The 24,206-nt window shown below is 40.9% G+C and overlaps 1 protein-coding gene across 1 annotated transcript in view; it reads right to left on the reverse strand.

Moving 5' to 3' along the window:
* Window positions 1–4,709: 4,709 nt before the first annotated feature.
* Window positions 4,710–24,206, reverse strand: part of CLCN4 (Cl-/H+ antiporter 4) — a 44,408-nt gene continuing 24,911 nt past the window's right edge. The window contains exons 6-12 of the mRNA XM_009476292.2: window positions 23,005–23,211; window positions 22,832–22,912; window positions 21,720–22,265; window positions 19,248–19,434; window positions 16,396–16,794; window positions 10,541–10,757; window positions 4,710–9,005 (exon numbers count right to left, since the gene is read on the reverse strand). Of these exons, the coding sequence (XP_009474567.1) occupies window positions 8,915–9,005; window positions 10,541–10,757; window positions 16,396–16,794; window positions 19,248–19,434; window positions 21,720–22,265; window positions 22,832–22,912; window positions 23,005–23,211 (1,728 nt within the window). The 3' untranslated portion in view covers window positions 4,710–8,914. The remainder of the gene's footprint in view (window positions 9,006–10,540; window positions 10,758–16,395; window positions 16,795–19,247; window positions 19,435–21,719; window positions 22,266–22,831; window positions 22,913–23,004; window positions 23,212–24,206) is intronic.

Raw genomic sequence — 24,206 nt, forward strand, 5'->3', positions numbered from 1 at the left:
TTACAGAAAAGCTGCAGCCGGGAGGCAGAGTGGCCTGGGACTGGAAGCTGAACAAGGAGAAAGGCAGAAGCGTTCGGAGCAGAGCAGGGAAGTGAGAAAAGGAGGAGGGAAACGGGGGAAGTTAGTTACCTGCCCTACCCGGTTATCCTTATGCAGAGGGAAAACTGGTACACTTGGAATGGTGCCTGCGTATCTGGAAGGAGGCAGTCTGCCATGGTGAGATTTACTAAAAAGGAGTTGCTATAGCTGTTGAAAGTGCAGTGATTTCTATTGCCCAAACCCAGCTTGGCAGAGAGAAAGTTTCATGTACGTTCATTCCCGCAGGCTTGGAAAGGAGAGGTGCAGCACAGGTTATGACTTATTCCTTGTGCTCCTGTGACTAGTGCTTTTGGTAACATTCCTTAAAAGTTGAGATGTGGCCAAAACATAATTCAGATTCAATGTTGATTATCTGTGCTGTGGAAAACCTTCAGCTAGACTGTGTTTATACCTTTGTTCTACCTCTAATTATAGTACCACTGGAATTAGTTAATTGAATAAATAAATAAATAAACAATACGATGAAACAGGTGTTTAATTGTAGGACAGAGATCAAAAATCATGAATTACTACAATAATCCAAATGATGATTGAACTCAAGCAGTGACTGCATAGATGAAGATTAAATATTCTGGTCAATGACAAATGGCTGTTAGGTATTCTTTGGCTTTGTTGGGTTTATTTTCAACCATTTGACCATTTGAATATTCTGTGACAGTGAAATACCTTAAGGAATCAGAAACTGTGAACCACCTGTTTAGCAGGCTGGAAACCAGGATTTTCAAAAGTGAGGAATTTTACAGAGGCAAAATCAGACTTTGTCCATTCAGTTCTTGTAAATGTACTTACATGAAGTACAGTGTTCAGGCTACAGCAAGGCCTAAAAATGTGATGGACACCCCCCCCCCTCCCCCTAGTATGGTAATTATGAGAGTATAAGCAGGAGCCTAAGTCCCCTATAAAAATCAAGACACAGATTCTGCATCTCAACATCACTCAGAATAGCCAGCTGAGACATCTCTAAGGAGAAGTCTACCAATGCTTGTAAGGCAATGCTCCTTCTGGATTGCCAGAAAGCCAACCCAAGCAGCAATTAGCAAAAAAAGGAGCTGCATTGGGGTAAGTGTACTTACATCAGGAGGCCAGGTGCCACTCAACAGCTAGAAGACCTGTACTATGGGGATTAGAACACTTACCTAATGTTATAACTGGGTCCCAGCCTTACCAGATCCCAAGAAGCTCTAAATACGAGGCTACTATGAAAAAGGAAAGGGCTGGTGATGGTACCTCTTGTGCTTTGTTTTTTTTCTGGAAGTCAGTGCTGACCAGACCATTCTGGGGCCTTTGATGACAGAGTTTGTGTCCTCCACCTTACCTCTGAGTTGCAGGAGAGCTTGGCTGTCCCTTTTTGCAGGCTTGGGGACTTCAAGAGTCTGGCTGTCCCCTCTAATTCATTCAGAGCTTTTGGTGCCTAATGGTCTTCTAATCTGAGAGGTAGGTGAGTAAAATTTGTCTCTAGGCAAAATGCAACTTTGGTAATGCTCTAAACATAAATATACTTTATAAATCATAGGGCTTCATAATCGGGTAATACCTTTCCATGTTACCTGGTGGCAAACTTTAGAAGCAGAGAACTACAGTTCATCTCACTTTTTAATTATTTGGAATGGTCCTTTCCCGTGGCACAATTATTGAAGCCACTCATTTCTACTGCATTTATCAAAGGAGAAACACTCAGCTAGCATTTGGCACACCAGCCCTGCAGCAGTCTACATCAGATTGTGCGCAGCACGGTCTTAGTCCAGTTCTCAGTAGCAACTGTTGAAAGAGCGAGTTTACTTCAAAGGGGGGGGAAAGTTGTCTTTCAGAATACATTAGGAGAGAAAAACAATAACATTGGTTGTACTCGACAGAAACACATATGATTTTGGGTTTATTTTAGGTATTACTCCATCCTAGTGATGAAACTAGCCAGTGAACACTTCACAGGGGATGGTTCTCCTGAGAGTTAGATGCCTCTGTGGACATAACTTTGAGACAACGAAGCAACTCTCCCTAGCTGATATAGCTGACTGTCTAGTTTCCTAAGCAATCTGCACATTTTTTCTGTGCCCTTTACTGAATCTTTGTGGATTAAGAAAGGCTGGTTAATCTGCAGGGTATGTGTTCTGTAATGATGGCTGGCCCATGCAGACATTGCTCTGAATGCCATGCAAACCAGGAACGGACCACAGGGACTTTGCAAATCCCCACAAAGAGCCGTGCACTGATTTTTCAGGCTGCAGAATCATTTCTCAAATGAAACACAGCTGAAGTGCCAAATACCGACCCTCCCCAATCTGGCTGTTACATATGGTAGTGTCTTCCTAACCAGTTAACTGCTGTGGCTGGGGAAAGCACTGTATCTGTAGGAACACTGAGATTGTTTTGACCCTGACTATACGAGATTCTGAGGATAGCAAGGGTTGAAATCATTAACTGTGCTCAAACACGCTTATAATATGTTCAAACTGAGCATATTAATTATGCTCAGAATGCAAGAAAGATTAAAGAAGGGATGCAGAGTTGACCAAATGCTGCAGCTACAGGTCAGCAATTCCTGTCTCATTCTGCCTAAGACCTCGTAACTGCTTCAGGATACAGTTCGCACAGTCCTGTCCCAGCTCCTGGTTGCCTTCACTGTGAATTCACTAGTTACTGGTTGAGATGGTGAACACGTATAGATTGATCTGTGCAAATGCAGCAGCTATTTTTCTGAAAAGTCCATCTTTTTGGTATTGCATTAAGATAGCAAGCCAAAGCCCAACCAAAAACCTCAGTGCAGCATACCAGTGCCAGTAACACCGTGTTTGCTATGTCCTCCAGCAGGGAGCAATACAAAATCCTGTATGCTGTGAGAGGGGCCCATCCAAAACAGGTGCACCTTTCTTGTGTGGGATACAGTGTCTGTAAGACTGTACCAGGTGGGCATCTGGGCCACCACAGTGGGGAGGACCTGGAAGCAAGATCGCGTTTGGAGTAGAGGAGCAGGACAGCACAGGGGAATAATATTGCTTGTAGGAAATATATGGGGAGGAAGGGGCTCCTAAAGGAGCAAAAAGGCACATAGATGGCAATAGGCTATTTGGTTTAGACAAAATGAGGACCTAGGTCAGGATACATAGTGCACAGCTGCAACAAGGCAGTGCTGAATTCCTCTCAACATTTTCTCTTCCATTTCCCGGCTCTGCCATCGCAAGTGATGACAGGTAGGTCTAAGGCTCAGTCCCTCGTGACCAACTACAAACTACAGGAACTATTACTACTATTACTAAGTTGCTGCATGCCTGATGCCTCCTGGCTTTTCAGTGTGTGTGTTGGGCTGTGTTAGGACCACAGCAATCCACGGAAGAATCTGGAGGCCCCGGGACTCCAGCACCAGCATCTGAAATGAGTAATTTAACTTAAACTAGGATATTGCTGATATATCAATTTTATCAAACTTGTTCTCTGGAGGATGTCTTGAAATCCATAATGCTTCTTTTGGATAAGCCATTGATTAATGTCTCATTTGCACAAAGCCATAGTGCTGTTCTACTTGCATGGTTAGTACATTAATCAGGATGAAGCCCGTATGCTTTGCTACTACCTAAAAGTTAGCCTCTGACAGAGATTTAAGGAATATTTCATCCAATTAAATGACTGTGATTGAACCTGCCATTTTCAGTCTTTGAGCTTAGCTCTGAATTAAAGTGCAACTGAAAAATATATACAAAAACTGAAATCATAAGGGCTTTGCAACATCTAGCTTTAAAGAAGTTTCATGATTATTGTAAACAGAACAATCTGGTAGGAGAAATTTTTTTTCTTCTCTTTTTAGATTTCTTTAATAAAGGATTTATGATGCTAAAGTAAAAAACATTTCTCTTTGAAAATAAAACAGCCAACTGTTAAGGCTGATTCTTTGAAGTCCACTGCGTGAACTTTACTAACTCCCTGCTTAATATTAGCTAACCCATAACTGAACTATATATCTGTCCTGGTTTTGGCTGGGATAGAGTTATTTTTTTTTCCTAGTAGCTGGTGTAGTGCTGTGTTTTGGATTTAGTATGAGAATAATGTTGATAACACACTGGTGTTTGTTTTAGTTGCTGCTAAGTCATGTTTATACCAGCCAAGGACTTCCCAGCTTCCCATGCCCTGCCAGGTGCACGAGAAGCTGGGAGGGGGCACGGCCAGGACAGCTGACCCAGACTGGCCACAGGGCTATTCCATACCGTATGGCATCATGCCCAGTATATAAACTGGGGGGAGTTGGCTGGGGGGCAGCAATCGCTGCTCAGGGATGGGCTGGGCATTGATGGATCAGCGGGTGGTGAGCAATTGCCTTGTGCATCACTTGTTTTGTATATTCTTTTATCATTATTATTATTTTCTCTTCCTCTGCTGTCCTATTAAACTGTCTTTACCTCAACCCACAGGTTTTACTTTTTTTTCCAATTCTCTGCCCCGTCCCACCAGGAGGGGGAGGGGTAGTGAGCAGCTGTGTGGTGCTTAGTTGCCAACTGGGGTTAAACCACAACAATATCCTAAATCATTCATCAGGCTTGAGTTATCCCTATAGGTAAGAAAAGGAAACATCAAAATCGTACATAAACATTAAGTGAAATACTTCTCTGATTAGTAAGATGTTCAAGAAATGTCTCCAGTACTGTAAGTCAGTTTTATTTAAAAAATAGAGTCCAAACATTGTTTTTGATAAGGTGCAACATATATACTGTTTTCTACAATTAGAAAAACCAAGACCAAAGCAAAACAATATTCATAATTATAGTGTCATTACAACACAGAATCAGTGGGTCTCTTGTAATTCTTAAACATTCATTCCCTGCTTCATCAAAGCATAAGAATTAATAATTATTATCACTGTCACAGCCAAAGGGTCTGGCTAATGTCATCCATGTTCTGTACTTTAAAATAAACTTTCTAGTACAGATTGCTTCAAGTACACATCAGAAGCTGAATGTAACTGTAACACAGTTCATGCAAAACAAAGGTACAATACTGAACTTGCATCATTTAAAGATTTTTTTGTTCTCTTGTTTAGTTTAACATCTTTGAAGTCCAACTGCTTGAACACGAGGATTGAACTGAGGTTGCATAAAGTGAGCACTATATACTAAAGTTCTTACGTAACTCTCAGATTGATCAGGCTACGTGACTATCTTGAGCTCTAAAAATTCAAATAAGTACTTAAGGCTGAGATCTATGCCTCTTGGAGTCTATTCAGTAACTTCTGAGACATATTTGGGAATACAGATGGAAAACAGTGACTGATAATGGGCTTGTTATGGGGAAATACATTAAATCATTACCTCAGAACTGAATTTTTTGAGAAAAGCATGTTATTAATCTATGTTAAGAGTGCTCCTCATTCAGCCACTCAAGCTAAAAGAGCAATGAAGACTATAGCACGGAGGAAGTTCAACAGAAAGATTTACAGCCAATTACTGTCTCTGGAAGTGTCTAAAGTGCTAAATTTTCTAATTAGCAAAGTCTGTCCTGTTTCAAAACCCTTCTTGTCATTCTAGCATCACCTCAGCCTTGGTAACGCCAAGCAGCTGAAGTTAGCTATGGCTATGCCATTTCTGGAGAGCTAGATATCAATCCCTGCTCTAAGGGGGTTTAATGTATTTTGATCAAGGAGCAGCAGTCTAACCACACATGTACAGTTACACATCCAAACCTTTTTTCCTTGACACCTTAGATATTTAAACCATTCCATATAAAGAGGAACATTTGACAGAAAAGAGCTGGACGCCCATTTACCTGCCTTCTGCTTGGGAGGTAGTCCCAGGGTCAAACTGCACCCGCAATAAGTGCATAAACCTCAATTCCTTCTGTTGTTTCTTCCAAACCACCATGCTGGTTTTACGAATCCTGTTCTTAAGCCCTGAGGGCTCCTCATGTGAAGTCTAATAAGACAAGGCAACAAGCTATCATGGGGCTGACTTTTGGTTTTAGTGGATCAGGGCTCTGGCCATTAATGGGAATTAGCCACAAGAGTTTACACCTATGCATAGCCACAGACTGAGCTTAAGCTGATAACCCAAGTCATTATCCAAGTGAGTTTGTGTTCATGGCCAGTTTAACCACAGTTAGGTGACTCTGTGTCTTTTTCTCAGAAATGACAGTTTTTTCAGTGTTGATATACCATGCTGGTTCCTGTAGCAAACATTGCCCTCAGTACTATCAATGCTCTTCAGAGTTAGCTCTGCCGTGGGCAGCAGGGACAGAAACTTCCTTGGCTAACAGAAAAGGCTTTAGATCTCTCCTTTTCCCTGGCGTACATGAAGCCTTGAGTTTGATTTCAAATAGCAGATAAATTCACTTCTCAATTTGTTTCTCTTGGGTTATGAGCAAATGAGGTATTTTAGTGTTCAAGTGGGGAGCGTATGCACACTTGTTTCCTATGTAAACATAATGGAAAGTGTTCATCAAACATGTATGTATTAACATTAAGAGCTATAAAAGTGAAACGTAGAACAGAGTCCTTCAGTTTTAATTTCAGAACAAGATTGCCCTCAAAAGTCAGTCTATCTATCTTAGTCCAAATCCCTTGGAATCTAGTTTTGGGTAGGAACTGACATTCGTACTAAGCCCCTTTTGGGTTTAGTTATGGGAATGCACTGATTTTATGATGGCATCTCTGGTCAAATGAGGGAATCCAATGTTTATGAGCTTGGTTGTTGACTTGGTTGGGTTTTTATGAGTTTGACTGATGATAGCTTCATAGAAAAACATAAGAAACAACAATATTATGTTGTATTTCCTGTTTTCAGAAGGAAAGGGCTGCTCAATTCTGTAGTTTACATAGTTTGAACAATATCCCTTTAATAATACATTGTACTGCAGATGTTCAGTTAACAAAAAAAGTATACACTGAAATATTTATGGGCTTTGGCCAGAGCTACATATATTTATGTCAGTCTGTTGCAAACACCATTGTTAAATGGAGTACTTAGCAGATTAAAATAATCCCTTTACTTCCGTTTCTTTTACTTAAACAATTTGGGCCATACTTTGTGTGAATGCAGTGGGACGCATGCCAGAAGGAAGCAGGGTCACTGGAGATAAGAGGCGGAATTTGTGACATTTAACTTTGCGCATCTAACTTAGGGTGCACCTGGCTAGTTGTCTCAGTTCAGGGACACAATAATCATGCACATTGCCTACAAGTTGGATCAACAGTCTGGCTTTTGTTTGGAGTAAGCAACAGGCTCTTCTGGCATGAAAGGACTCCCCTCATCCCTGTCCATGAAGACCATCTGGACGCAATGGACTTGAGCTACTGCTATCTGTATGAATTTGAACAAAAATACCAGAAGTCTTAGATGGCTAAATGAAGGGTCCAGGCTCTCAGAAGGTCTGAAGGGGATTCAGGGCATCTAAGTTAGGATGCAACCTCTCTCCAATCTTTAAGTATATAGTTATAAAGCAAATGCTGGGCAGTGTGGATTATGTGTTACTGAGAGTAGAATTTGGTCTTCTGTTACTGATAGCAGTAAAGTGCTAGTATATTAACACAGACAACATTGAGTCTGTGCATCTCACATAGGATCAGAACAAGAGTTTAGGAAAATTTAGCATTTTTACCTGAGTGACTTGGAGGTCCCTGCTGGGGGCTGTTAAATCTTGTGTTCTTGCTGCAAACAGATCAATAATTAAAGCTTTGCTATCATTTGCATTCTCACTCCCTTTGATCTTATCCAGCCACAGTGTTGTGGGGATGGATTCCACAGTCCTACAACTGGTAGATGCATAAAGAGTAGATCTGCTAAAGAGTAAATGTCTGTGACTGTTAAATCAACTTCAGAAGTCCCTTGGCAAGTGCAGACAAATGCCAAGAAACAGCAATGACCAACTAAAAGGAGAGTCAGGAATCAATGCGGAACTTCATTAGTTTGTGAAAAATGATGATGTACACAAGGGGAGACAGGTGAGGGATTCAATCTCTTGTCACTAACATTGATAAGAGTTGGATACCAGTCTCCCTTCAGTGCCTTTGAAAATTCCTCCACAGGCTTCCATTTTTTTTTCCTGTTGTTAGAGCAAACCACATAATACTAAATATTACAGTACCTGTATGCAAAATTGCATAGAGAAATAATAAATCCTTACAAACAAGTCACATTTCAACATTAATAAAGGGAAGCTGATTGACAGAAATGCTAAACTGTATAAAATTCAAAGGACTAAAGCAGGGAGCAGGGGACACTATGTTTTGAAGGGACTTGAAACGTGTTCTTGCTCCTTTGACTCCAGTCCTGATTCACTTAGCTTTTACAAAAATAAATGAAGATGACAAAATTTTTCATTTTAAAATATGACCATTTTTTCCCTCCTGAAAATGGTATAATTCAGTAGCAAATAAATAGCCATGATTTCAGTAACAAAAACAGCTGACATTACTCCTGTACACTCTCTAGTTTGGAACACAAACCTTTATATCTGTTAACAGCTTATACATAAACTGTATCTGCTAGTCTTCACACCTGCCTCAAGAGTCACCGTGAACATTGATGCATCCCACTGGCACTCCTGGCTCTGTCTCTAAGCACTACATCACTTACACCCACCAACGCTCCAATTGAGCTGCTGGGAAGGAATCTCATTAAGGAAACACAGCTTGATGTCTGCAGCTGCTCGGAGCTTCTAAACTGCCTTCCTCATTAAATAAGTGCCATCTTGCATCCACTCCCTCTGTCAGAGGCATATTGGGCCATTCCTCATACACGTTACATTTTCTCTTTAAACAAAATGAAACACCAAACATAGCCTTTGTGTTAATCTAGAAGGGATTCCTTTGGGGTTACTTTCTTCTTCCTTTACCAGTCTAGTTAAACATGATAGATTCAGGGTCCTGGTTTGCCATTTGAGCCATGTGTCTTAATACATCCTTTTTAGTTATGATACCCAGCAGCCTCCTACAGGAGAAAAGGAAAGAAAAGGTCAACAATAATTTCATATATCATCCGTTTTTTTCCCCTGGTTCACCTGCAGGGACATTTTGTGAGTGCTTCCATATAGCACTGTCCATCTCATCTACTCCCCAATGATTATCTTTTATAAAAAGGTTTCTCACCTCACCTGGGGTATTTTTAATACCCCAGCCATGATCATCAAGTGAAATACATCATTGGGTTGTTACCTCTTTTTGTTGGGATCATGACTCAGTGAGGAGCTACAACTACTGACACTTTGTACAACAAAGTAATCAGTTTCCTTAGGCTCAGGCTGCAGAGGATCAACAGCACAAAACCAAGGCACCAATGCCCTAAGCTAGGGCATGTGGTTTAGTTATACATGAACTAAGCTAAAGGACAGACTTTCTGAAACTCTCACTGTCTGACAGCATAATTCCTTCAAATCTGAGTGATAATTTCTCATTTACGTGAACCTAAATGAATTATACCTGCCAAGAAAGATGAGGCCTATGGGATGGCTGGCCCCAAGAGTCAAAAATTTCCTAACCCTCAGTATTCAAGGGCTTTTATTTCCACTCCTTGAAGGCCACAAGGAACTGAATTTTGAAACTATGTCATTGTTATAGTTTTTCCACCTTTTATTTCTTGCAAGTGCTAGAACTGAAGATCAAAATTTCCAAATCCAAGTACTTAAAATCAGGACCTAAATCTGTGTCCCAATAATTGTCCTTATTTTCTTAATGCTGAGGACTCTGCATTGATAGTAACAGCTGCAATATATTTCAATAACAAAAAGGCTTTTTGTAGAAGACTAAATTTTAGTCTTCCGCATTTGAAAATGATGGCTCTTGTTTTGCTATCCTGTTGTAATGCTTCTTCTTACTACTAGATCCTGGGATGAGAAATGCTCCCAAAATACCTCAAATCCCATTGGAATTATGGGATGTTATTTCTAGTGCACATGGTGCAGCTTTTTACTCTTCTAATTTCATGTTTGCCCACACTTCCGTTTTTTGTGGACTTTCGGTTTATATACCTTTCCGTTTTCCTTTAAAGAAAGCTGAGCAGATTAATTTTCCTCCACTGACATCTCTATCACAGTCTTCACAACCTAGCTGGCCTGTCTAGAAACAAGCACATCCTTTGCCAACAATACTACTTGCCAGATCTGCCTCTGTTGAAAACTGAGCGATAGTGGGAGTCAGAATGGTTTATTTTGTATTTATCTTTACCTTACCTAAATGACAATACAATAAGGATTTGGGAGAACAGAATGAAACATGACACCTGGCAAGGGCCATTTTGGTTCTGAGTCTGACTTCTTTTGCTGCCCTGGAGAGACACAGGGCGAGCTTCCCTTATTCTTTCATTCACAAAGTAGACAAAAATCAAAACATTCACTTGACTGTCTCAGAGGTGCTGATTAATTAGCTACTGTCTATACTTGGCTTTAAACAGGAAAAATGGTTTTTTTGTTAATGCTGAAGAAAATCTCCTCAGATTCTCTAAGCGTGCTTGACTCAGCATCTACTCACCCACTGCGAGTGACAAGACACTGCCGGAGTCCGAGTTTCCGGAAAATATCTACCACAGTCTCCATTGGTGTGTGGTCGGTGACAGTGAAAGGGCTCAGGTTGAGAATACGCCGCAGCTTCAGTGGATGGGGACTGTTGGGTGGCAGTTCTGGGGGGTCTTCAGTGAAGTACACGATGGAGTTACTTACCACCCCATCCTGACGCTGCCTTGCATTCTCTGTACAACAGAAAGATCAAGGTAGACAGTGAGTTAGGCTTGATAACAAAACAAAAAAAAATTATCTTCCTTTGGAAAGCAAAAGTAGAAGTAGCTTTTTTTCTTTAACGTACTGAGGCCCTGGAAGTTGGGGTTACAGAGCAAACTTGAATTTCCTTGAGACATTGTTCCCTTGAAGCAAATGTAAGTGATATTTTTACAAGCACATACTTTTGCTTGGTTGGGATAATGCTTTTCTGAATAAATATGCAGCTCATTGCATTCACAAACATCACTAATCCAATTTCTGTCAAATTCAAATGATTTTATGTCATTTCCTCCATTGTGAGAATCACAACAGGAACTACTATTATATGCCCAAAAGAGTGGAGTCAACAGCCTGTGTACAGTCACAGCTGCCTTGGAGCAGTAAGTTTGTTCCCACACTTCTCAGTGGAGTGGGGGAAATCTGGGCATAGTGAATGGATTTATGAACACAAATTCACATCCCAGGGATCTGGGGGTGGTGCGGGTGTTGTTCTAGACCAGCACACCTTTCTGGCATGCAGGGTGAATTTTGTGGTTGTGTACTTAATGTCTTAAATAGAGTTTGCATATCTAGATTTTAAAAGGGCAGGAAAAATTAGCATCCTACTTAAAGGAAAATAATAAAGGAAGGAACAATATATATCAGTAAATGAGTTGTTAGATACATTTTTCTCAACAGTACAGATTTGACCTCTTTCAGAAGTTCAGAAGCTATCGTTCATACTTTGATCAAACTACGAAGTGAACTTTACACCACATCTGGACTTTACATGATTAGCATAAGCCTTTTCCTTTAAAGTATGCTCCAACAAGAATTCTTAGCACTGAAGGAGTTTATTTTCTTTGTAGTGTTTACCTCATTTCTACTCAACACTACAGAGCACAACCAATATATGAGATGGATTTCCAAATGACAGACAACTTCTCTCTCCTGAATAAGCATATCATGTGTTTGGCTCTGAAGGTTTAACTCTTTCTCCTTTTTTGTATAAATTCTTGGAAATGGCTGGAATTATTATCTTTGATTAATATAGGTTGCTTCTGTTCTTGAGAGGTACAGCAAATCAGACATACTCAAAGCGTATGTATATTTTCCTGGAGCTCATTGCCATCAATCAAAGTGCAGAAACCTGCTCCTGTGACTTGTAATGTGTAGACAGTAATGGTTTCCAACATGTTCCAGCTGCATTTTTTTCCCTTTAATGATCATTGTCTTGTAATATTTCTGGAACTGGAGCAGTTCTGGTTCAAACCTAATATCAGTACAGTATATGGTTTTCAACCTTCTCACCCCACATATTACAAGCCCTATTGCAATTTATAGGAATGATGCTAACTTTGTCTCAGCTTGTTTTGATTCATACATCTAATTTCACGCGTGAACATGCCTGCATAGCTCTTTGATATATGATCTGTGGTAAGAGGTAACATTAATCAAACTGAAGGTAACTCCCACCCTTTGATAAAAACCCTTGACAGCTAGGTATTTCCTTCCCGAAGCTGCACCCAAAGCAACAGGCCCAAGCATTTCAGTTACCACATTGCTGTTCCCAAGGCAGCAATGACCCTGGACAACAGTGATTAGCCAAAGCCATGACTTCACTCTTCAAAGTCAAACATCTCTCTTGAGAAACTTGAATGATGCAGTACTATTGAGCAAATTCAGCGGCATCAGAAAAATGGTGGACTTTGTATGCAGGCTCACTGGATAGGGGAGTTAGAATAAAGGTAAACCAGAGGAACAGCTCATTTTTACAGTCAGTAGGCAAGAAAATCAGATATAGCTTAACAGAAAGAGCAAAGCAAATGAATGACAATGTCTGGTTTTACAGAGTAACCTATGCAGAAGGCTCTTGTCATAGGTAGAGAGTGAATTAGTTCTCTCAAATGTGAAACGGCCTCTCAGATTCAGGCATTCACAGCCTATATTAACTATATTGCTCTCTCAACTCCACACTGGGAAAAGTACATTATACAGACCACCTGGCTTGTGTCCAAGACTCTGTCTTTTGTATGATGCCTCTGAAGCTGGCCAAACTTAAGAGGAGCTTTACAGGGTCAAATACTCTCCTCCATAAGACTGTAAAGTAGGTGCCATCTAAAATGTAGACACCTATTCCCAGAGGGTGACTCTGCCCACCTGACCTGCCTACCTGCTCAACAAGGACCAGTGGAAGGACGCAATCCTCCTGAAGGTGCTTCTGACCAATTGGAAGTGGCATTGCCATTCGCTTTATAGGGACTGGGTGTATTTCTAGAGCGTGCTTAGTGCTCCACTTAGTAGGAAAGAAATTATGTAGGGGTAAATGACGAGGCAGAGATCTGTGTGTGAACACGTATTTGATGCAGGACTCAACAGGTGTTGCCTTTATCCAAGAAGTCAGTTGTGTGAGGAAATCAGAGTACTTCCCCAGAGTATGCCCTGGGCCACCACACTGCTGATGCTCAGTTTATTGGGGCAAAGAAAGAAGCTGAAGCTTCTTGGTTGAAAGCATGTCTCTAAGTGCGACGTGTTGTCGTATAGAGGCACCAAAGCTAGTTCAAACTGAGCAGGCATTCTGCAGGGCACAATGCAGTGAAAGAAGAGATACTGGTGTAGGCCTGACTCTGCTTTTCAGAAGACCTCATTCCCTGGCTACAGCACTGCACAGATGGGGCTTATACTGTTCCCAGACATAACCCCAGTATCTCTGGATGCTGTCAGGCTGAGCAGGAGATAAGAACCTGAACAGGAGAATAAAAGATGCTTCACCACATGTGATGTTTACCTCTTGGCAAGTAATTTTATAGTTTAAGGAGACTTAGCGTATGGCTCCATGAACACAACTATGAAGCAAGCTGAGGTGAAGGTTTGCAACACATTAGCTACTCTGTGGTAATGATAAGCGTCAACTTCTTCTGCAATAAATGCAAAGCAACTTTGGCCTTCAGCGAAAGAGGATTAGCTATCAAAAAGTTGCTAGCATGGACAAATGCAGTGTTTTGCCTTGCCCTGTACTGGAATCATATACTGTGTCTTTTGGAAAAGTGAAAACAAATGCAGATTTTAAGTCACAAAGACATAAACCATAGTGGAAATATTATCTGCTTATCACAAAGTCAACGCAGATTGACATCAGGAGCTGTCATACTCAACCCAAGAGAAAAAGGGTCAACAAAGGTCCCTGACAGCCAAGGATTTTAGGAAAACTTATCTATGCAGAGAAGTTTTTCATTTTAAATCTCAATTCTGCCTCAGATCCTATGAAAGATGCTCTTAATTAGAGCTGATCAGGAAACAGTACCTTTTCCTTTGGAAAATGTGGATGTCAAAGAAACAGTTTTTGAACAGGAAAGCATTTTGATCTAAAATGTTCACTGCGTTTATTTTTAACTGATTTCTTTCTTTGTTATCAGTGCATAGCTGGACATGTTCACACATCTCCTAGCAAGCCCATTCAGCCATGTTGCCATTTATGACCTGAATCAAAAGACTCAGTTCCTCAAACTTCCCTGACTTGCTTCAGACGGTGTCTGATCTTTCTGCTTTTAAAGTGAGGGCTCTGCATCTTCACTCCATGCAATTTTCCCACTGGCATACCTCCCTGCAAAGGAGAGGCAAAAGGCTATAAAGTTAGGATGGCAACAAGTGTTACAGCCATGACATGGCACAAACAGTGTAAAAGACAGACACAGGGCAGGCTAAATACATCTAATTAAGGTTTTTTACTTCTCACAGGGGAACGCAGAAGACATTTGAAAATCATTAGCAAAAGCAGGATAAAATACAAAATATTTTATAAATGGTATCAGCTCTTGGCATTTACACATTTGGTGAAACTTCAGACCCATATTTACTTTCCTAACTTGGCCATACAAGGCATCTTTTGTTACTACCAAAGGAAGATTAGCCCTCTGAGAAAATCAGCTTTTCGAAAGGGGTATTGCAGCTAGCAGCTTTGGACTTCATCTCAGTGTCTTTAAAATCCTCTTATACAGAGATTGGTATACAGAGGATTATAACTTCATGGAGACTTTTTTTTGTCTGTTTTTGGAGGAAGGAGGAAGGAGCAACCAGTGGTAGTGGGCTTTTAATGAAAAAAGTTAGATTCCCACACTCTTTGGAAGTTAAATTACAATTGTACAATTAGAGGAGCTACAGAACTGGCAATAAGGCCTGTTCGGCTTTCCTGTGTTTTGAGAAATCAGTGATAAAACTAAATGCAAAATGAATTCAGTTTATAAACTATTTTCTCTAACTAAAATGACAACTTACACCACAGAAGGGAAAAAATGAGAGAAGAATTTCTTACGGAAGAGAATTCCGCACTACATTTTAAGGGGAGAAAACTGCGCTCTCTCATTTCTTTTCTTCTTCTGCATGTAGTATTGATAAAGCATTGGTGACTTTCTGCTATGGGATGAGAAGAAGGGAATCAAGTAACAGCTGAGTGTCCTTACATAAACGAATATAAATTTTAGGTCTAATCACTTAGAGTCTTTTTACATCCGGGAGATGAAAATAAATATACATTAAAAAAACACGTGCTTTAAAGAGCACTGTTATTTCAAATTTTATTTTAGCTTTGTGAGAAGTGAGCTGGAAAGTGGCCCTCTAAAACTGTCCTGATTTTCCATTTATGGATTTTTATTTTCTGAAGAATATGGGAGTTTCCATCTGAGACAACAGCTTTTTAAAGGAGACTGAAGCAGAGGGATGAAACAGGCCCACGCAGAGAGGAATAATTCCATGTCGAGGAGACTTGGATATGCCAGACATCCCACTCCCCTGCAAAGTATAATGCAAGCATGCCCAGCCAGCAGCCTGCCTGCCTGCCTGCCCAGCTGGCCCTCAGCACCACAGGGACTGCCAGAATTGGGAGCAGACCGTGGGGTTGATTTGCCAGGCTCACAGACCTCTGCAGCTCTGGATGCCCTGGGTACAGGGAAGGTGGGAACACTTGCTTTCATCCAATATACCTGTCTTCTCAAACCCCACCTAGCCATCAGGCCAACCGGGAAAGGATCTAATGGGTCAAAACCTGTAACAACCTGGATCAGGCTCTCAGGCAACCAGCCAGCTGTCCACCAGATGCTTGACAAAACTCAGCCATCTTTACCAAACAACATCCTCCACTGAAAAGCTTTCCACCCCTAGCACAGAAGGCCTGCATGTGAGAAAAGCTGAGATGATAGTGCAACAGAAAGAAGCACAGGGACTTGCGCTTCATCGCAGGGCGACAAAGGTTCACAACTGCCCCAGCTGCTACTGGCAGCCATGGATACTACAGGAAGCTCAGCTCTGCAGTGGCTTTTCATCTGTTCTGACAAAACTTCTGGCCATATGAGTCGGGTTTATCTCTGTTGTCTCTAGCAGAATTGTATTGTACTGTTGTGAGCGATGACAAAATTAAGCCCATAAAAGTCAAGCCCACAGAAGTCTACCAGGTGGTATGCTACAATAGAAAAGCTTCCAGCTATGGGTCCTAGCAACTAGTAAAAACCAGACTTGGGGAAAAAGTTAGGTTTGGTTCTTATTTATCTATTCTTCAAGGTGAGTAACAGTGGTAACATCCTACCCTGTCAAAATTCCTATCAAAATCAAACTTACGTACACTGATACTCTACTCACTTATTGCAAGAATCAGCTCTCGTCTCTGCGCAAATCCAATAAGTCTCTCCGAGTCTTTCGAAACCACTACTGGAAAACCATTGTAGTCAGTCTCCTTGATTAGTGTCTCGACATCCTCCACTGTCATGCTGTCCTGCGTCAGAACAGAGAGAGGAGCTTCGCCACGCCTTGGTCTCATGACATCAGTTGCCAGAGTTCGGTGGGTGAATTCATCCTTCACATCCAGAAATGGGTAGCCGTTCAGATGAATGTGAGCTTCATAGATCCCTTCTTTCCCAAAGGCATCTGCCACCCACTTGCTTGTGACAGCTGCAGCCATAAGAGGTACGATGTACTCCAGGCCTCCAGTTAGCTCAAACATAATCACCACCAGAGAGACCGTCATTCGGGTAACACCACCTGCCAACAACGAAAGCAGTCAAGTTTCCCTCAGTGCTCTGGAAGTATACATACTAAGCAACTCATTTATATTTTTTGAGTCTTACGCTCAAGGAGGCATCAGATTATTCATGCTGAGTACTTTGTCCTTATACTTTGTGAAGTAATTTTGGGTTTATTTCACCGAAGAAAGAGATTTTTCATCTACTGCAATTTTCACCAAAAAGATTGCATGAACTTGCTCAAGCCAAAGATGCTAACATTGAAAAGCAAATAATGAATGTTAAAAGACTGAGCTATCAAAGCAGAAAGCATGCCAAAAAATCAGCTATACTGGATACTTGAGAAACGAAAACTGAATCCTGCCATTAGCCCTCTAAAATGACTCCAAGAATCACCTAAGTACCATGGCTGGGGCAGGTAGGAGCATTAAGAGCTGGCCTTCAAATTGCTTTACCTATCGCATTCATACTGAAGAGAAAGCTAAGCATTATCTTTGGGCATGACATGGTTACAAAATCCTACTTAAGGATAGTTTAGGGCCACTGCAAGAGCTATGTTACAGCTTAAACCCTAGCTTTTGATATCAGTATAACATACAGTTTGAACTGTATACAACTTGGTTTGAGGCCATCTAGGCATGCAGCCGTAGACAGGGTTGTAGCTGTATTTTTCAATCTAGTCTTTCTGTATTAATTTCACAAGCAAGCTCCTTATTCCTTCAGTTTACATTAAAGGATAAAAATAATCACATAACTGCAGACAAGTGTGTATGTATCACTGAATTATTAGGTAACATTTCTTTGCCTCTGTTCAAAAAGTAAATGTAGTAAATCTGCTATTTTTAGACCTCAAAATACAGCACCATTTTAGATGAGAGAAATCAGAAACAGGTCATTAAAAGATGCTTTTAATCTAGGAGCGTACACGAAAAATAAATTGTTGATCATTTAACACGATGATCTGGATATGACTTTCATCTGAGGAATCCCTTAAACTTCTGACTCTGAAAAGCTGAAAGCAGATACCAGAGTAAGGATCATTTAATACCTACTCTATATCTCTTACTCTAAGCAAGACAGGTCTTGGGCTTAAGAACGAGCAGCGACCATTCTGCTGTATGTCTCGCCATACTATTAAAATCACTGCACCTTGATTTGGACCTTTTAAAAGAGGAAGTGATTTCTGACTAGCAGATCAACTGGAATATCAGAGCAAAATTTTTGTGTGTCATTTCTTTTATGAAGATTAAGATTTTTTTATGGACAAGAGGAAGCGCTTCACTCTTTTTGACAGTAAGATTAATCCTAGCTGGTTTAATGTGTCTACACTGCTGTAGGTGTTCACATGCAAAGGGGTGATCCAGATCGCCTTTATAATCTGTGGAGAAAAGCAGGCACTTTTGAGGCCAAATTCATCTATTCATTTGCCTGGGTTTAGATGTCTATTGCCAGATGAGACTGATCTTTCCAGTATCTCATTTTTCTGTTTTGACTGTGAAGGGTATCAACACAGCTAGCTCAGATGTTGATGTCGACATTACAGGCATTAAATTTAGACAAGCAAATCCACCCTTCCTTCCTCTATAACTGATCACACAAATGATTCTAACACGAGACTCCAAAACTGAAACTTTTCCAGCTCTTCCTTGACTACACCTTTCATTTCAAATCTACCCATTTACATTAATCACGTGCTACGCCTCCCCACTATTATTTCATCATCTAGTGACAATATCAACAACAACAATAGAAGGAGGTAGAACGTACAAGTACAGAAGGGGAAAGATATGATCAGGCAAATACATGTTCAGATGGTATGCGTGTAACATTCCCGTTGCATCTATGACTAGAAATTTGATATGTGAGGTACTATTCAATGATCTTGCTTTAATAGTTAACAGATCATTCCTGTTATATCCAATAAATCGTATTGCTTGAATGTAATCAGATATTGGCCCATGGTCAAAACAAAAACCAAAAGACAGCCCGCTTGACCATAGTGTGACACACAGCCAAAATAAGACCCAGAATTTTTGACTCTGTGTAGCTTAAAATTTGGCCAGAACGGGGAACTTTGTTGCCTGCACTGACAGAGAGCACAGTCTAAACAAGGAAGTAGCGTTAGTCCAGCTACAGTGGATTTCATTACATCAAAAGGAAAAAGAAAAAACAAACACTCCTTCTCGGAAACCTGTAGCCTAACTTCTTTAATTTTTTCTTTCCTTCTATGTGCTTTTTGGCAGATTACAAGGAGTAGGCATTGGTGACTGCAAGCCTCTCTTTTGTTGACTACCTGGCAGATCACTGGAGAGACTATTTGAGGAGGCTGCCCATGCTTTAGCCCATCACATCTATCACGTCCAGAAATGCCAGTATAGCACCTAACACAACCACAAAGCCCTCATAAACAATTTGTAGTCCCAAAACATCAGTTTTATCCATGCGCAAAGCAAAGATCAGCAGGTACTGTACCCAAGCAAGCTGCCGCTCCCACCATAGCATAAAGTCCTGGCGTGACACAGTCTGCCCCAGGTCTGCACCAGTTCCTGAAGATGATCCAGTCATGATGGTGATAGGCCAGCTGCTCTACACCGATCCCAACCATCCTGCCAGCCATGGCTCCAACAGCCATGCTGGGAATGAAAAGACCTGAAGGGATCTTGAATAAAATATGGACACATGAGCACCTTGACAAAAATGACTAGTAATGAACTTACTGATCAAACAATTTATTATTAGTGGTAGAAGAACCCACTTTCCTTATCAAATGCTAGCTCAGGAGGCCATAGCCTTTTGGCAGCCTACAGTGATGTTCCCCATGGTCTGAGATAGGTTTCTGCAGTGACTGAGTTTGTGTGGCTACATGTGTACTAATAAATAGCTTCATAAAATTTTAATGCATTTTTTAAAGTAATTTTGAATCCTACCTGCTACATCGTACTGAAATTGATAGATAAACACTGTTTCTCAATAATAGTCTGCTTTTAAAGTCAAGATGCTCCTGTTTTTGCCTTTATTGCTTTCTCAGCAGGAAGTCAGGAGCTGCTGATGGTTCTGTCACGGGCTTGAGAATAAGCTTAACTGAAAATAACATCTTGATTTCAACCTCTATCACATGGAGTACTTTGCAGTTTTATTACTACTCTTTCAGGCTAAATCAGACCGGATTTTAAATTAAATGTCAAACGCAGAATAAAAATGTAGAGAAAGGAGGCTTACTGCTCAGAGGCAGCTATTTCTTCATCTCAGTTTGCTATATATTTTTCAGGAAGTTTTGTGAATCATTACCTTGTCTGCTACACAGACAAGTCACAAATCATTAAGAAACAGTATTGAAATGGAAAAAGAAAAAAAAAAAAGAAAAAGAAAAGAAAATGAAAATTCACTTTGCCTTGGCTAAGTGCATTTCCTCTTAGACGTCAAGTGTACCTGTCAAGTTGGGGACAAATTTCCTGGTGGAGAAGATAACTCAGATCTCTTGCAAGGGCTTGCATGGAGTTTTTGTTGTTTTCAGAGAGAAAAGGTTGTTATACTCTTTTAATTCTGAAAATATACCTTGGGCTTCCTAGACAACTAAACTAACAGCCTGACAACAGCAGGAGCTATCTTTCCCACCATATAGTGTTAATTTTGTTGATACAGTTGGATTCGATGGGTAAAGCTGTTTTGTCTGTTCTTTTCCAGAAGAGTTGAAACTGTCAATTGCTTCTAACAAATTTTAAATACATAGAATAAATAAATAGAAAAAATTGCATATCAATCAAAGAACCAAACTCAGAAGTTTTTAAACAAATGAACAAGCATAACAGCAACTGTCTGTCAGCCCCAGCACAAATTGTTTTCTGCAGCAAAGGGCACCTCATTTCAAATCCTCCTCCAGAAATATAACACCCGTACTCTAAAACTCCCTCTGATTCTCTCTGCTCAGGAAACCAGCAGGACTCAGTCACTGGTCCTAAGTGACCTTCTACCATTCAGTAGTTCTTGCCATCAGGGACATCCCAAATGGAGAAAACACGAAAGAAAAGCAAAACTCCAACCACTTCCTGCTATTTTCGGGTTACAGGCCTTCTAAAAGATGGATCCTCGGTTCCAGTTCAGTTTTTAATAGAAAGATGAGATGCTTTAACTTTGAGTGTGACATAACATATAGTGTATAACTCGGAAAAACTTCCCATCATCTGTTGCAATCAGATCCAGAACTAAATGCTCAGATAATGGGAGCTGTAGACAGACAGATAGGTGTTTTATATGGGCTCTAGCAATCAGATATATAAAACTCACCACAAACAGCTTTGTATGTATTGAAAGCTTGGATAAATTGTTCTGGGACTTGTCATCACCCATTTATGGGGAGGAGAAGGAATGGAAGGAAAAGCTTGCAAATCCAGAATAATCAAATGATACATCTGTCAGTCCTCCCACTCATTCCCTCTTTTTTTTTCCAAGCTACAGTGCTTAAAAAGATTAAAAAATAGAACATTTCAGCTAGTTTCATACTTTTGTGAGGTTCTAAATGTGTTATTCAGTAAATTCAAAGCTATTATTTCCCTGAGCATAGCTACCTTGAGGCACATTAAGACATTAATCCAACAAGACAAACAACGTAAATAGTCCATATCCCTGAGAGAGCTGAAAGACAGCTGCAGTGGGAATCATCTTCAATTTGCTTATTGACAAGAATTTAAATTCACGCCTAGATTTCTTTTTCACTTAATAAAACTGCAGGTGACTAGAAGGTGGAAAAGCAGGGCTCATGCCTTTGCTGCAACAGGGGCCCGCAGAGCAAGGTGCTGGTGGGCAGGTGAACCAGCAGGCATGTCAACTACACCTGTGTGGCTGGGTACAGGTCAGAAGCACACAAGCCCTGCCAGATAGACCACAGCAGCTGATGGCAACCCATCTGCGTGCTCACGACAGCTTCTGCGCCTGTCCCCGATTTACCTTCATGCCGAAAGTGAATATCGTGATCACAATTTTAAACACCAAAGCCAAGGCGAGCTGCCACATGGCGGTGTAGACTCCAGGGCCGGCAGGTCTGTCGGGAATGTCATCCACTGGCCGGGTCATGTTTGGGTCATTGATATAGTCACAGAGCTGTGAGGACTCCAAGGCACCGCAGTCATTGAAGAGCTCTGAGATCAGCTCACTGGTGCTCCTCCGGGTGTAGGGGTTGGGGTAGGCGATGATGGCGGTGATAGCCGTTATCACTATAACCTCCAGGACTGGGTATTTCCCAAGTCTGGTGGTTTTTCGCCTCCTGCACCAGGCGATGTTGCATCGAATAAAAAGGGTCCCCCAGAGGCCACCGAAGACACCGAGCAGGATGAAGGGGAAGAGCTCAGCCATGTACCAGGGGGTGTGGTACTCCACGTAGAACAGGACCAGCCGGCTGTTTCCAAAAGGATTGATGGACCTCAGTGTGAAGGCAGCCACAAGAGCAGCAAAAAATGACCTCCAAAGGGTTTTTAGAGGAAAGTAGTAGCTGACCTAAAACCAAGCAGAGACCGTAAATACTTCACTGAGTGCGACAGAGGATATTTGCTTTAATTATTCACTGGAGCACTGTGCACAGTAAGCCATCGCTGTGTGTTTCATCTGTGACTCTACATCTTGCTTTATTGGGAACGCCAGTCCTTACCACAGCCAGAACGTGTTCACAAAGGTATCAGAAAAGGCATTTTCAGATTTCAGATAAGGAGGAGCAACCAGTGAAAAATCAATAAATCTAAATCCAAAGTTACTGGCTAGAGGCAATAAGATGAGTGCTCGGCAGCTCGGCTGATGCAGCAGCAGCAAGCTGAAAGCTGGAGAAAGCTCAACACAGTGATACATTTCCAGATTAAATAATTTTGTTTTTTTCCAGAAAGCCAGTGCTCTTCTTTTACTCAAACTATGCTAAAATACCTGCTTATTTCTTATTACTAGAAATCAGAGATTATTTTTGCTTTAGAAGAAAAATAAGCATATAAATATTTGAAAAACAAAGAGGAATATTAGAAAAAGGCATCAAGTGAAAGTATATTTATTGAAGCAAGTGAACTGCCAGGTCTCACCTCTTCCAGACTAAAAAGCACGCCTCCAATTGGAGCCCCAAAGGCAACAGAAACTCCTGCAGCAGCTGCAGCTGAGAGCACCTACAAAGCAAATATTTACATACAAGGCATGAGTCCTTCAAAACATCAAGTATCTGGACAGGGAAATTAGAGACTATTTGAGCCAACCTCACCTCTCTCCTCTTCCCTTCATTCTTGCTGTACTTTGAGAACAGGCTGCTGAAGAAGTTTCCGCAGCAACAGGCCACGTGGACTAACGGCCCCTCTTTCCCAAGGCTGAGGCCTGAAGATACCACCAGAACCAAGGTGACTGTTTTGATTAAAAGTGTCCACTTTCCCAGGTAGCCCCTAATAATGAACCCACTCAAGATGGTTTTTATCTGGAAAGCAGGAAGAACATGTTGAAGAGCTGAAGAAACCTTTTCTACTCTGAACTTGCAAATGGAGTTAAAACCCCAGCGGAGTTAAAAAAAAAAATCACAGACTGCTTGAAAAAAGACAGTGACGGAGAGAAAGAAACCGTAGGTAGAGCAACTTTCCCATAGTGATAGCTGAGCAGGGGTTAAGCAGACCACACTTTTACTGTTCTTATGGGTGGTCCCCTGTGTCGGTAAGGAGTCTTACAGAGATCAATAGAAATACGAAACTGTTACATATCTCCTTGGCTTACAGGATCAGAGTTAAACTAGACCCAACTTTAACAAAGCAGAAAAAAGCAAATAAACAACCACAGACTTTTCCCAGTTAAAACAAGAAAAAGAAAAAAGCTCTAAATATTTGGAATGGCCATGCCATAAAAGCATACAAGTATCATGAAATGAGAAAGTCCAACAGATCTTATTTCTGCAAATTTCCTCTTAATTTTGCATGTGAATGGCTAGAATAGAGCACAATGCACGTGCATGAGACATAGGCTGTAGGGTGGGATTTGGGTTTGGACTCTAGCCCTGGAAACGGACTGGAGCTGAGCATCACCTCACACGAGAGATTTACCACTCCGAAACTAGATTTACAGTTAACAATGAAAACTTTTTAAGAACACTTACAGATATATCAAATATGTAACAAACACACACATGTGACTACTTTGAAACATGGAAATGATTTAAATATTTCAAATTATTTGTGGTGGGGTTTTTTTTCCTGATAGGCTATGAAACATTTGGATGCTTCTCCTAGAGATGAAGAAAAAAAGCATGACAAGATTTCTAAAATTTGGCTTGTTGATTCTGTCTGCCAGATTACTAAGTAATAATCCCAGTGGTTCTATAGCACTTTTAACAAAAGACTGCCCTGATTTCAAAAATTTTAAGTAGGTATGCTGCTTGAATTACAGGGTTCCTCATTTTAACAGCTTAAATAGGAACTGAGGCTC

This window comes from Nipponia nippon, unplaced genomic scaffold (genome assembly GCF_047370975.1).
Source record: "Nipponia nippon isolate SJK-2023a ecotype South Korea unplaced genomic scaffold, ASM4737097v1 scaffold_2, whole genome shotgun sequence".
In the NCBI taxonomy this organism is placed as follows: domain Eukaryota; kingdom Metazoa; phylum Chordata; class Aves; order Pelecaniformes; family Threskiornithidae; genus Nipponia; species Nipponia nippon.